Source organism: Labrus mixtus, chromosome 3 (genome assembly GCF_963584025.1).
Source record: "Labrus mixtus chromosome 3, fLabMix1.1, whole genome shotgun sequence".
NCBI lineage: Eukaryota > Metazoa > Chordata > Actinopteri > Labriformes > Labridae > Labrus > Labrus mixtus.
In genome coordinates, this window is record NC_083614.1 from 4,286,232 (window position 1) to 4,298,099 (window position 11,868).

Sequence of the window (11,868 nt, forward strand, 5' to 3'; positions counted from 1 at the left end):
TTAAAATGTTTTTAATTTATTACACTGTGGATGATTTATTGACAACAGGCTGAAAATATCACGGAGCAACTTTAGAGTGGATAAGTTTTATTGGTGTTACAGTTTTAGAGAAGAACAGATCAACAACAAGGAGGAGGAAGCATGGAGTTCAACAGGTGGACATCTTTATTCACCTCGTTGTTGTTGTTGTTGTTGTTGTTATTGAGGGCTGCTACAATGAAACTCAATACCACATTGAAGTCGTGTGGAGTGCCAGTATCAGCCAGCAGTGATTCTACAGCTGTAGTGAGACACGTTTGGCTGAAGGTTCAAGATCACTCTCAGTGTTTTATTACCCGTTAATCAAACTTTTATTTCTAAAAAATGTGGGCAGTGTCATTTGAAACCCCATTGCTATGGTGATAAACACACTGCAGTATTTCCTGTTGTTGATACTTTTTACTTTCACTTCCTCCAGTGGTGACGCAGTTTTGTTCTCCGTGTTGAAGGCAGAGACCTGTAAAATATTATAAGCCTCTGGTTGAAGGTAAGAGACTCTTTTCACTGTTGTTCAGACTCTCTGTTTAATTTAAGTGTCAAAAGAGCTGTAAGCTAACAGTTAGCCACCAGGTTCATTAGCTGCACTTATTACAGTAGAAGAACAGGAAACAATGACAATGACTCTCAGTTAGCAGGCAGGCTATGCTAACATGGTAACAGGACAGTTAGACAGCAGAGGGGGGAAGGGGAGTCTGTCCTCTTCAGACAGGACTGAGGGTCTCTGAGTGAGTTCAGTGTAAATCAAACTGCAGCTCTGACACATGAGAGGAGCTGAAACATGAGTCACACTGAGCGACTGTCAGTTTGTATTCTTCATGTGTCTTCAAACACACCAATCATGAAAGAGTCAGTGTGATGTTCAGGAAGTGTTCACAGTCTGCAGTCAAAGTACCAAAGTACTTAGTTCTACGTCTCAGTTCAGCTTTGAGACATTTCTCAGAGTAAAGTTGGATCACTTTGACATCTGTTGTTAAGATATTAGAAGTTAAACTACACAGTGTGAGTGTTGGACTGTAATCTGATATATGAGCAGATTATTATTCCTGATGTGTTCATGTGTACAATCAGGGTTGGACTGACCATCTGACATACCACGTATTTTCATGAAGGGCCGACGCACCTTGTGACTGATAAAGTTAACTTTTAACACCCGGCCCCTAAAGCAGGGACAGCTGTTCATTGGTTGGTGGAGCTAGATAGACATAAAGCGCCCCCCTCCTCTCTGGGTTAAAGGCAGTGAGTCAACATCAGGAAACCACTTCTACACTGACAGAGGAAGGGGAGGGGGGAGTGGGTCCACTCTCTCAGGCTCGCTCCACCTCTCACTCACTGTGCACGCCATGACAGCAGGAGGAGAGGAGAAATGTCAGCGCATTCAGATCCTTACAGATAAAAAAAACAGTAGAGAGGGTGAGAAGTTAAACCCTGAAGAAACATGAGAATGTTTATTAATGACATCATACGTTTTTTCATACAGACTGACTGGCAGACGGACGGACAAAATTTCGACTCAAAGATTGACGCTCACTCTGTGTTACCTCATAGCATGGCATAGCGGTCAAAACAGTGTATGTGCTCTCTCCATCCAGCAACACCTGAAAACCCAGTGAAAGTTCCTATCTATAAAGAGTATCACCTTAACCCAACGGTGACACCTGCTGGAACAATTTGTGTCTTACACTTCATTCCCCTAAACATGGCTCCTACACAGACTATAACCTGGAAGTCATATCCATAATCGATGCATCCCTAGTTTTAACATATTCTTCTGCAGCAGTAGTAGTAACATGCAGCCACAGGTGGCGGGAGGAGAAATGTGTGATCACCAGGAAGTCAGTCAAAAGAGAGAGAGAGATAACCAGTGCTCCTCTTGTCCATGGTGCTAACTGTTCAGCTGCAGGGTGGTTTTGGTTTTGGGGGATACTGCAGTGTGTGCATGTCAGGGGGCTATGTTCATGGATCACAGGACGGATTGGAGGGTCCAGTCCAAATACAGGACTGTTTATTTTTGTCCCAGTCAAGCTCCATGGACGACCAGTTTAATTGTGAAGATTCTGAAAAGTTTCATATGAAGATGTAATAACTCTTTAATGATTGTTCTTCTCAGAGTGCAGCTCTCCCAGCAGGGGGCGCTCTGCTATGGATCAGTGTGAGGACACAGAGGAGGGAGTCCCTCCCTCTAAAACCTCTCTGTGTGAGGAACATGAAGCTCTGAGGTAGTGTTGTGAGATATAACGATCTTAGATCGTGAAGGATTTGAAAGTGCTGACGATCTGCCAAAGCAGAGAGATCGTAGAACCGGGCTAATGTGTTTATTCTATCATGCTGTAGTTTATGCTCCCACACAGACGCATCTCCCCGGCAGCGGAGAAAACGAACAACTCCATCCCGGTTATATGCAACTGTTGATTGTGATATTTTTCCAAACCGACATGGCGTGAGCAACAGTTAACTTATCTGCATAGTTTGCACAGTTAAGTTTGCATCTTGGATTGCAACACAAGAAACCGTTTAACACATTCTGTATTATGTTTGATTGTATATAAACAAAACTAAAGTTAGTCCAATGATGTCATAAAAACAACAAATGCTGCAGAGCCTGTATGAAGCTCCAGCTGTAGGAACTCTGCAGGGCTAAAATAGAACAGAAACACAAGAACTTGAAGTCTACATGTTTTTAAATGAACGCATCACTGCGTGAAAATGTTCCTGATGAACACAAAAAGAGGACACATAACTAAATCATCATTTCAAATTGTGCATAAATATTGATCAAATTGAGGGATAGACATTTCTGGTGCTAAAGATGTTCTGGGTGGGAGACCTCCAGACCCCTACAAAGATGTTTTTCAAATAGACTAAACTTGTCAGCGCAGTTTTTGTGCATTTAAAAACATTTTACAGGGATATAAGTTTGGTTGAACTGGGCAGTAACTTGGAAATTAGTCTTAAGATCAGTCTGAAAAAAAATCGTGATAAAATCGTGATCGTGATTTTGCAAAACAAAATCTTGATATGATATTTTTTCCATGTCGCCCACCTCTACTCTGAGGTGAGGATCTCTAACTGTCCATGACTCTTCTCCATGTCACAGCTCAGCACTCACATCACTCCACCTTCATCACGCCATCATCATCATCATCATCACTGTCTCATCTGCTGCTCACAGTAACTAATAATGTTTGTTTGTATCAGGATGCAGGAACAGAGACCAGACTCTCCTGGACCCAGCTGTGTGTCCATGAAGAGTGACCGGTCTATGGGTCACCCTGAGAACTTTAAAGCTGGACATCCTGCTGATGGAAGGTGAGATCTGAAATTGACAAAGAGCTGTGTTATGCTTTTCTGTAGGCTCACTCTTTCATCCTCAGCCATTTACATCCCTCTCAGTCTTCAGTCCATGTTCATCTCTCCCAGGACTCGTACTTTCCTCCTGTTTCTCCTACTTCTCCAACAGAGGTCCTCAGAATTCACCTCCTTCTCTTCTAGGTTTCAATAGCCCAGACTTTCCCTTCTACTCTGCTCACCTGTCTTCATTTTCCTTATCAGCTTCATTTCATTTTCCTACCACTTCATGATCATTGTGTGCTTTGGTTCTATCTTGTGTTTTTTCTTGTGTTTGTATTTGAACCCTGACCTGCCTGAAAGCTGTGAAATGTGGAAAAGAATAATTTTATTGCAGCTGTGAGTCCATTTATTTCTGCATTTGGGTCCTGCCCTGTGCCCTATTTCCCAGACTCTGTCAGAACTTAACCTGCCTGACTACTAGAAAGAAGCTAAATATTTTTAGACAAAAGTCAATAATAATAATAATAATAGGCCAAACCTTAAAAAGAGACAAATGTAAGGAAAGATTTATTTTTGGGCTTTTTGTTCCGTTATTTAGAGACGGGACAGTAGATAGAGTCGGAAATCAAGGAGAGAGAGAATGGGGAATGACATGCAGGAGAGGAGCCACAGGTCAGATTTGAACCCGAGCCACCCGCTTGGAGGGCTTCAGTCTCCCTACATGGGACACACACACTAACCACTAGGCCACCAGCACCCCAATTAAAGCATTTTTATTGAATGAACATTTTTATTTTTCCCTCAGGTAGAATTAAAGTCCTCTCCTTCCTCACTCCCAATGATGACCAAAACAAACAGATATACTGTCCACAATATCAGATTTAATTCACAGAGAGTCTGCTTCTGCACGTCCATTTTAAAGCATGCACCATCAAGGACAGGAGCCACGGTTTTAATAACTGTGATTAGAGGATTATGGTCCACGATGTGGATGTTGGATGTCCTGACTTTGTCCACAGCCCAGATCCTGAACCTGATGAGGTTCTGCTGGTGAGATGTTGGCCATTGAAAGCTTCAGGTCAAGTTCACTAACCTACCTGGTCCATAGATCCTGCTGATCCAGTTGACCAAATTACTGATATCTGACTAAAATTTCTCCTGGACTACATAGTTTAATACTTGATCCTTGTTTTAGTGAATAGTACCTGAGTCCAGCTGAGGTACGTTTAGAACATCAGGGATGATGTCATGGTGGTATACTGAACGTTTGATCCAGTGATCTTGGCTGGACACTGGTGAGCAGATGTATCATGAAGACTGCAGACAAAGATCTTCAATGCTCTTGAGTGTTTTTTACAAACCTTGTAGGATCCATATACTGGACTGACTCACAATATAAAAACTACTGTGATGGTGCAAGCAGCACTTATTCCCATCTGAAGTGGTGTCAGTCTGAAGACTTTGTCCCAGAAGTGAGTTCCAGGTTGAGGTTCCTGAAGTTGTTATGGACAAGTCCTTGATCTGGATCTGTTCTGTATCCTAATAGTAGCTGCTGCTCGTGGTACCTACGGTCTCTAAATGTACTATGGGAGGTGTGGACTTCAGTTATCAGGCCTGCTCGTGGTACCTACAGTCTCTAAATGTACTATGGGAGGTAGAGCCTTCAGTTATCAGACCTGCTCGTGGTACCTACGGCCTCTAAATGAACTATGGGAGGTAGAGCCTTCAGTTATCAGGCCTGCTCGTGGTACCTACGGTCTCTAAATGTACAATGGGAGGTAGAGCCTTCAGTTATCAGGCTCCTCTGGACTCATCTTCCAGCCGGGGTATGGGAGGCAGATACACAGCATAGATGTTATTAGGGGTGTAACGGTACACAAAAAGTTTGGTTCGGTACGGTTCTCAGTTTTGAAGATTCGGTTCAGTACATTTTCGGTAAAGTAAAGGGACCTGATGCAACAGGTTTTTTTCTTTATGAGGAACACTTAGAATTTCCCTTTTACACATTGGGCTAAATGCAGCATCAACAGTTCAGACTTGTACACCTGCTCAGGTTACTTTTTAATAACATTTTAAATTAAACATTGTAAAAAAATTTTTTTAAAAAAGCTTATGCTGCATCCTTCAACTAAAAGAGTTTCCAATAAATAAAAGATATGAATGAAATAAAGCATTTTGGAATGAAATGAAGTAATTAATATAGCCTATATGTAAAAATATTTCTTTATAATTACACTGACACCTTTTAGTTCATTAAGCCAACAGTTTTTTAAATGCCCTTTGAGCACATAATAGTATAGTTTTATTACAGAACTATTAATATTTCCCTCTGTCGATAAGAACTTCAGTGGCATTTGTTATGGCTTTGGCCCATTCAGAATTACTAGCAAAAGGCTGTCTGTTGGGGACGGAGGGTGTTCATTCTATCATGCTGCAGGTTATGCTCCCACACAGACCCCTCCCCCTCCCCTTTAGCGCCGTAGTACCGCTGGAGCGGGATCATCGCTGAAAATGAAAACGAAACTAAAGAGTAAGTCCGTAAAAAGAATAATCTCGGTTATATGCAACTGTCCAAACCGACAGGGCTCGAGGAACTAGTAATCTGCACAGTTTGCACAGTTTGTGTTTGAACGTTTTTACAAGTTACTAAATAAAAGCTGTGTCCCATACCAGCGGCCAAAGCCTTCCTCCACCGTGAGGTGTGCTTCCGCTTTGCAGCCCGTGTGGGAACACAGATTAAAGCACTCTTCTGTTCCACGCGTACTCGTACTCGCTTACCCTGTACCGAAAACGGTCCGGTCCAAGTACGTGTATCTTTACACCCCTAGATGTTATGTTTTTACAGGAGACCCACAGCACAACAGATAATGAATGTGAATGGAGGCAGGCTTTTAATGGGGAGGTCATTTTAAGTCACAAGTCCAGTCTTAGTGGAGGGCTGGGGATTTTATTTTCCAGGTGTTTTTTACCAGTTTCTTTTGATTTAGAGGAGACCATCCCAAGTGTTTTAATGAAAGTAAAAGCAACTTTTGAAAGAGTTAAGCTTGTGTTTTTAAATATCTATGCACTAACCAACGGGTTGGACAGGATGGCATTTTTAAACATTTTAAATGATACTGCTAAAGACTATAATGATGATGATTTTATGTTTTTAGGAGGTGATTTTAACTGTACTGAAACACCTCTTTTAGACAGGAATCATTTAGAGACCCACCCTGCTTCCTCTAGTAGGATCACACAGATCATTCAAACACACCAGCTGTGTGACGTGTGGAGGATTTTTAACAGCAATCACAGACAATACACCTGGAGTCATTCAAAAGACAACTTTTTATCTTTAGCTAGACTGGCTCACCTCTATTGTTTTAATCATCATTTGAATATTTTTAAAAGATGTCACATTCAGCCTGTGGGTTTAAGCGATCACTCTTTAGTTTAAAGAGCGCTTATTGGCATTTTAACACTGCTCTTTTAAACAACCAGGTTTTTAGAACTGCTTTTAAGTTTTTGGAGGAGATCCACAGAGAGAGCAGGCCTGCCTTTCCCAACATTCAGCAGTTGTGGGATTTTGGGAAGACTCAAATTAAACAATTATGCCAGCAGTTAACTCGCAATGTCACTCAAGACTTAACCCGTTCTTTGAGAAATCTGGAGTTTGAGGCAGAAGAACTGCAGTCTTTAGCAGTCCTCGGGAAATGGAGGGTATTTAGACACAAAAAGGCAGCCATAGCCAACCTGCTAGGCGTGTCAGCACAGGGGGCTCTGGTCAGGTCGAGGTTTATGAACATTTCACAGATGGACGCCCCATCTAAATTTTTCTTTGGGCTGGAGCAGAAAAATGGACAAAGGAAGATCATCGATCACCCATTTGCATTAAGCTTTGTATCATTAGAGACCTGGTAATATTTTTGAATGGCCGTGCATCCCGCCCTAATTTTCCCGGTCCAAGCACCGGGCACTGACACTACCAGTCCGCCCCAGCTTGAGCCGGCCCCGGCTCCTCGTCCTCACCGCCACCGACAGGCAGGCATTATGTCTTGGCTGCTGAGCTGGCAGTGGCCGGCAGCGGCAATATAGCAATATAGCCGCAAGACGGCTGCTGCCAACAGGCCGGTCTTGTGTTTTGGCTGCTGCGGCCGCTGGCCGCCGGGCGGAGTTGGCTACTCCCTAAAATGTCATACAGAGGACGGACCCTCATCGCAAACAACCTGGTCTCATCCTCCCTGTGACACAGACTGGTCTGCATGGATCCTCCAGCCTCTCTCCTAGCTCAGGTACAACGTCTTTTAGTTGATTTTATTTGGGACAGGATGCACTGGATCCCACAGAGTGTCCTTTTTCTCCCTAAAGAGGAGGGCGGTCAGGGCCTGGTCCATTTGGCCAGTAGGGGAGCGGCTTTCCGCCTACAGTTCATTCAAAGGTTTTTAACTGGAACAAAGGACACTCTGTGGAGACCTCTAGCCTGCTGCATCCTGAACCGTTTTAATAACCTGGGTTTTAATTTGTTTTTAATGGACAGCACCCGCTGCACTCCGCTGTTCATCTCCTTACACTGGCTCCCAGTTACTGCTCGCATCAGATTTAAAACTCTGCTGCTCGCTTACAAAACAGCGACAAAAACGGCTCCTCATTACTTAAACTCTCTCATCCAGGTCTACACTCCCTCCCGCCCACTACGCTCTGCCAATGAAAGGTGTTTGATCCAACCTTCACAACAGGGTCCTGAGTCTCTGATTAGACTCTTCTCCTCTGTTGCCCCCCGGTGGTGGAATGAACTTCCAAACTCCATTCGAACTGCAGAGTCCCTCTGCACCTAAAAAAAGCTAAAGACCCAGCTCTTTCATGAATACCTACTGACTTAATGATGATGGTTTCGATATCATTGATGATGATGATGGTTGTCACGATTGTTTTTGTTTGATAACGATGACTTATAAGATGGTTTCTATACTGATTAGAGCTCTCAAGAACTGCCCTCAATGTTGTGCTTTGCCTCTGGTCACTTCCTGTCAGGACCTGTGTGTCCAATCGGACTCAAAGCTGATCGTTTGCTCTTACTGACATTGTTCCCTTTTTTTCTAGATCCTTGCTTGTGTTGTACTTACTCTCTGATGTACGTCGCTTTGGATAAAAGCGTCTGCTAAGTGAATTGTAGAATTGTAGAATTGTAGCACCCATTTTAACAGGCCATCTCTGCCTAGTTTTTATAAAAGTGTTTTTAATGTCTGGAATCTTGTAAAAAAACAGAGACAGGACCAGGGAGACTCCCTACACTGGCTGCTGCAGGAAGGAGTCCTTCATGGGACAATTCTGGACTGTCCCAGCTGGGTGGGCCCCTACTTGTCTTCTCTGTTCCAGACTGCAGGGATCACTACTCTGGGCCAGGTGGTGGAGCTGGCTGGACCCCAGCTACAGAACTCTGCAGGACTGACTGTTAAACTAGGAATGAGGTCCAGCAGAGTCACCCAAAAGCTCCTGGACTATTGGAAGGAGAATCTAAGTGGTCGCGGGCTCCAGATGTTGGAATCTTTCTGCTCTGGTCGGACTACACTTGACACACAGGACCCCTTCCCCTCCATCCAGCTCACTGTGGACCTGAACAACTGTGCAGGTATCCTTCTGGACCACTGTCCTCAGGCCTCTCTGCAGGACGCTAGTGATGTGTAGTTCATGAACGATTCGTTCAAAACGAACAAATCATCTGGGTGAACGAACTGAACTGAATCACTTACTGAAAAGAGTCGTTCATTTCTCAACTTCAGTTGTGCTCTCCTCTCTCCCGTCTCGTGTCTCTCTCTCTAGACCGTAAGAGTCGCTCAAAGCCTGCCCTCCCTCTACCTTTCATGTCAGTGATACGTACTGACTGAACCAACAGGACGGAGTCGGTCGGGAGCTCGGTGTCACTCAAGCCCGCCCCTACTTCTCCCTCTCATGTCTCGAAAATTGAGGAAGTAGCAAATATATTATTTAACATTTAGGTGTCGCGAAAATGTATGTGCTTTTTATAGCTGCTGTCAGTTTGCAAACGGCTTTTATATCCAACTGAATTTCACTCAGCTGACTGTTTTAACATCCACTAACGATCGTGTTTCAGTCAGTACAGTGTGTGTGTGACTGAGGCTGGTGACTCGCAGTCTCGCTCGTTCACGTTGAGTCAGTGGTTCATTCACTGAACGTGCTGACTGAAGCTCCAACATGAATCACTCACTGACTGACTGAGAGGGAGAGAGAGACTCAGAGCTCCCGTTCAGTTTGTTCAGTGAACGAATCACTGACTGACTGACTGACTGACTGAGTGACTCGGAGGCGGAGCTCTCGTTCAGTTCGTTCAGTGAACGAACTGAACGGGAGCTCTGACATGAATCACTGACTGACTGAGAGGAAGAGTGGAGCTCTTGTTTAGTTTGTTCACTGAACGAACTGAACGGGAGCTCCGCCTCCGAGTCACTCTCTTCCTCTCAGTCAGTGGTTTGTTCACTGAACGAACTGAACGGGAGCTCCGTAGGAATCACTCACTGACTGACTGAGAGAAAATAAATGTGATTGTTTTAGCAGCTTTCAGTTTGCAAACTGTTGCTTTATCCAACTAAATTCTCAGCTCATTGGCTTATTATTCACCACCGGCTGTTCTCAGTACGATCGTGAGCAGAACTAAACGGTCGGCCGTGTTTCAGCTTATTAAATTCTGATTCACAGACAGAGCTGCTGAGAAGTACTGAACGATTCGGTGAACAAATCTTTTGAACGAATCACTTTACTGAACTGATTCTACTGATTCAGTACACTGAAAATAACTTATTTTCCCATCACTACAGGATGCCTCAGGAAAGGCTTTTTATCGTTTGATGGTAATTACACTGAACAGAAACAAACTGAGCGGATGAACTGACACCCCATGGAGGACTCACCTTGGCCTAGGAGGGTCAGGGCTGGCCTGGAGGTCTCTTGGCATCATTGGCAGTGAACTTTTTTATCTCTGTTGTGAACACTGATGTTGAAGACAAATGCCCATTTTGCACACAGAGAGAGACTGTTTTTCATTGTTTCACTGGATGTCATCAACTGTCTGCACTGTTTATGTTTTTACAAAGTGTTTTTACTGCTTTTACTGAGCCTTTTACCATAGAGGTTTTTATCTGTGGTTTTAAATACACTCGCCAGAAGAAGAGCCAGCTTTTAAACTTTGTGTTGGGCCAGGCCAAGATGGCGGTGTATGTGAGCCGGAGGAGGAAGGTGGAGGGGGGGAACCACTTCCCCTGTTCCCCCGATTCTCCTGGATTTTAATTTTTATAAGGTTTCAGGAGATCTGAACACTTTTAGGACTGTGTGGTGTTTTATGTGACGTGGCAGATGATGACCTGGAGTTTGGGAATGTGCTGACAATATGATGTATATATTTATGTATTTATTTATTCAACAACAAAAGAACAAAGAATAGTCTTTAAATAAATAATTTAAATGTTAATATAAATGTGTACATTGTATGTGAGTGGCAAATAAATTGTGTTTTAAAAATCAAAAAAATCAAAATCTCTCTCTCTCTGTGAGATCATATTACTGCATGTTGCTATCTGTAAATCTCAGTTACTAACCACAGCATCTTTCTGAGCTGTGTTTATGTTTGAGTCTTCTTCTGTTAACTTTGATGTCATCAGTCTAAAGAATTTGAGGACGAGCACACAGTCTTGGCTGTATTCTGACTGAGATACTGTTCTGATAGAAACAGAGAGAACTGTAGAGAACTTCAGCTCTCCCTCCTGATTACTGATTAGCCATCTGCTAGTTTGAACTGGAACAATCTGATTAAAAATGATCTTTGTTCTAAAAGCTTTCATTAACCAGCTGTTTGTTTCTATCAGGATGCAGGAACAGAGACCAGACTCTCCTGGACCCAGTTGTGTGTCCATGAAGAGTGACTGGACTATGGGTCGTGTTTTTGACTTTAAAGATGGACGTCCTGCTGATGGAAGGTAAGAATTAAAAATGAAGTTTGATGTTCTGACTCTATTGTTTAAAGACTCAACTTGGCTCAGAGTTTCATTATATATGGCCCGTTGTTTTCTTGTGTAATATGTCCTGTCACAGAGTTCAACAGGAGAGCTCCAAGGTTCACAGAGATCAATCAGATCAGCAGAATCCAACAGACCTGGACTCCATCTTTATGGTGTGTTCAACACACTGTTAATTAATATACTACTATCACAATAATTTAATTCTAAGTTATTGTTCTGTTTAGACCAGCTGACCTTCACACTGACAGATGAATCACATGTTGAGTTCTACCAGTCTATATTAAATATCCAGTGTCTCCTTCTGTTCCAGCTGCTGGAGGAGAACATCATAACCTTTGTGAAGAACGAGCTGAAGAGAGTGCAGAGGGTTCTGAGTCCAGATTACCCAGAATGCTTTGAGAGTCAGAGTGAGGATGAAGAGCAGGTGAGAAGCTGTAAAGAGGATTTTTGGAAGATCACTCTTCACTTCCTGAGGAGAATGAAGCAGGAGGAGCTGGCTAATATTTTAGAAAAAGAGGTTAAAAATTCC

General features: G+C 43.2%; 1 protein-coding gene across 1 annotated transcript in view; it reads left to right on the top strand.

The window, feature by feature from the left end:
• Nucleotides 1-398: 398 nt before the first annotated feature.
• The window catches only part of LOC132972003 (NACHT, LRR and PYD domains-containing protein 4-like), a 71,386-nt gene continuing 59,916 nt past the window's right edge, over nt 399-11,868 (top strand). Inside the window, exons 1-4 of the mRNA XM_061034840.1 lie at nt 399-526; nt 2,147-2,255; nt 3,235-3,345; nt 11,187-11,297. Coding sequence (XP_060890823.1) covers nt 2,179-2,255; nt 3,235-3,345; nt 11,187-11,297 — 299 coding nt within the window. The 5' untranslated portion in view covers nt 399-526; nt 2,147-2,178. The remainder of the gene's footprint in view (nt 527-2,146; nt 2,256-3,234; nt 3,346-11,186; nt 11,298-11,868) is intronic.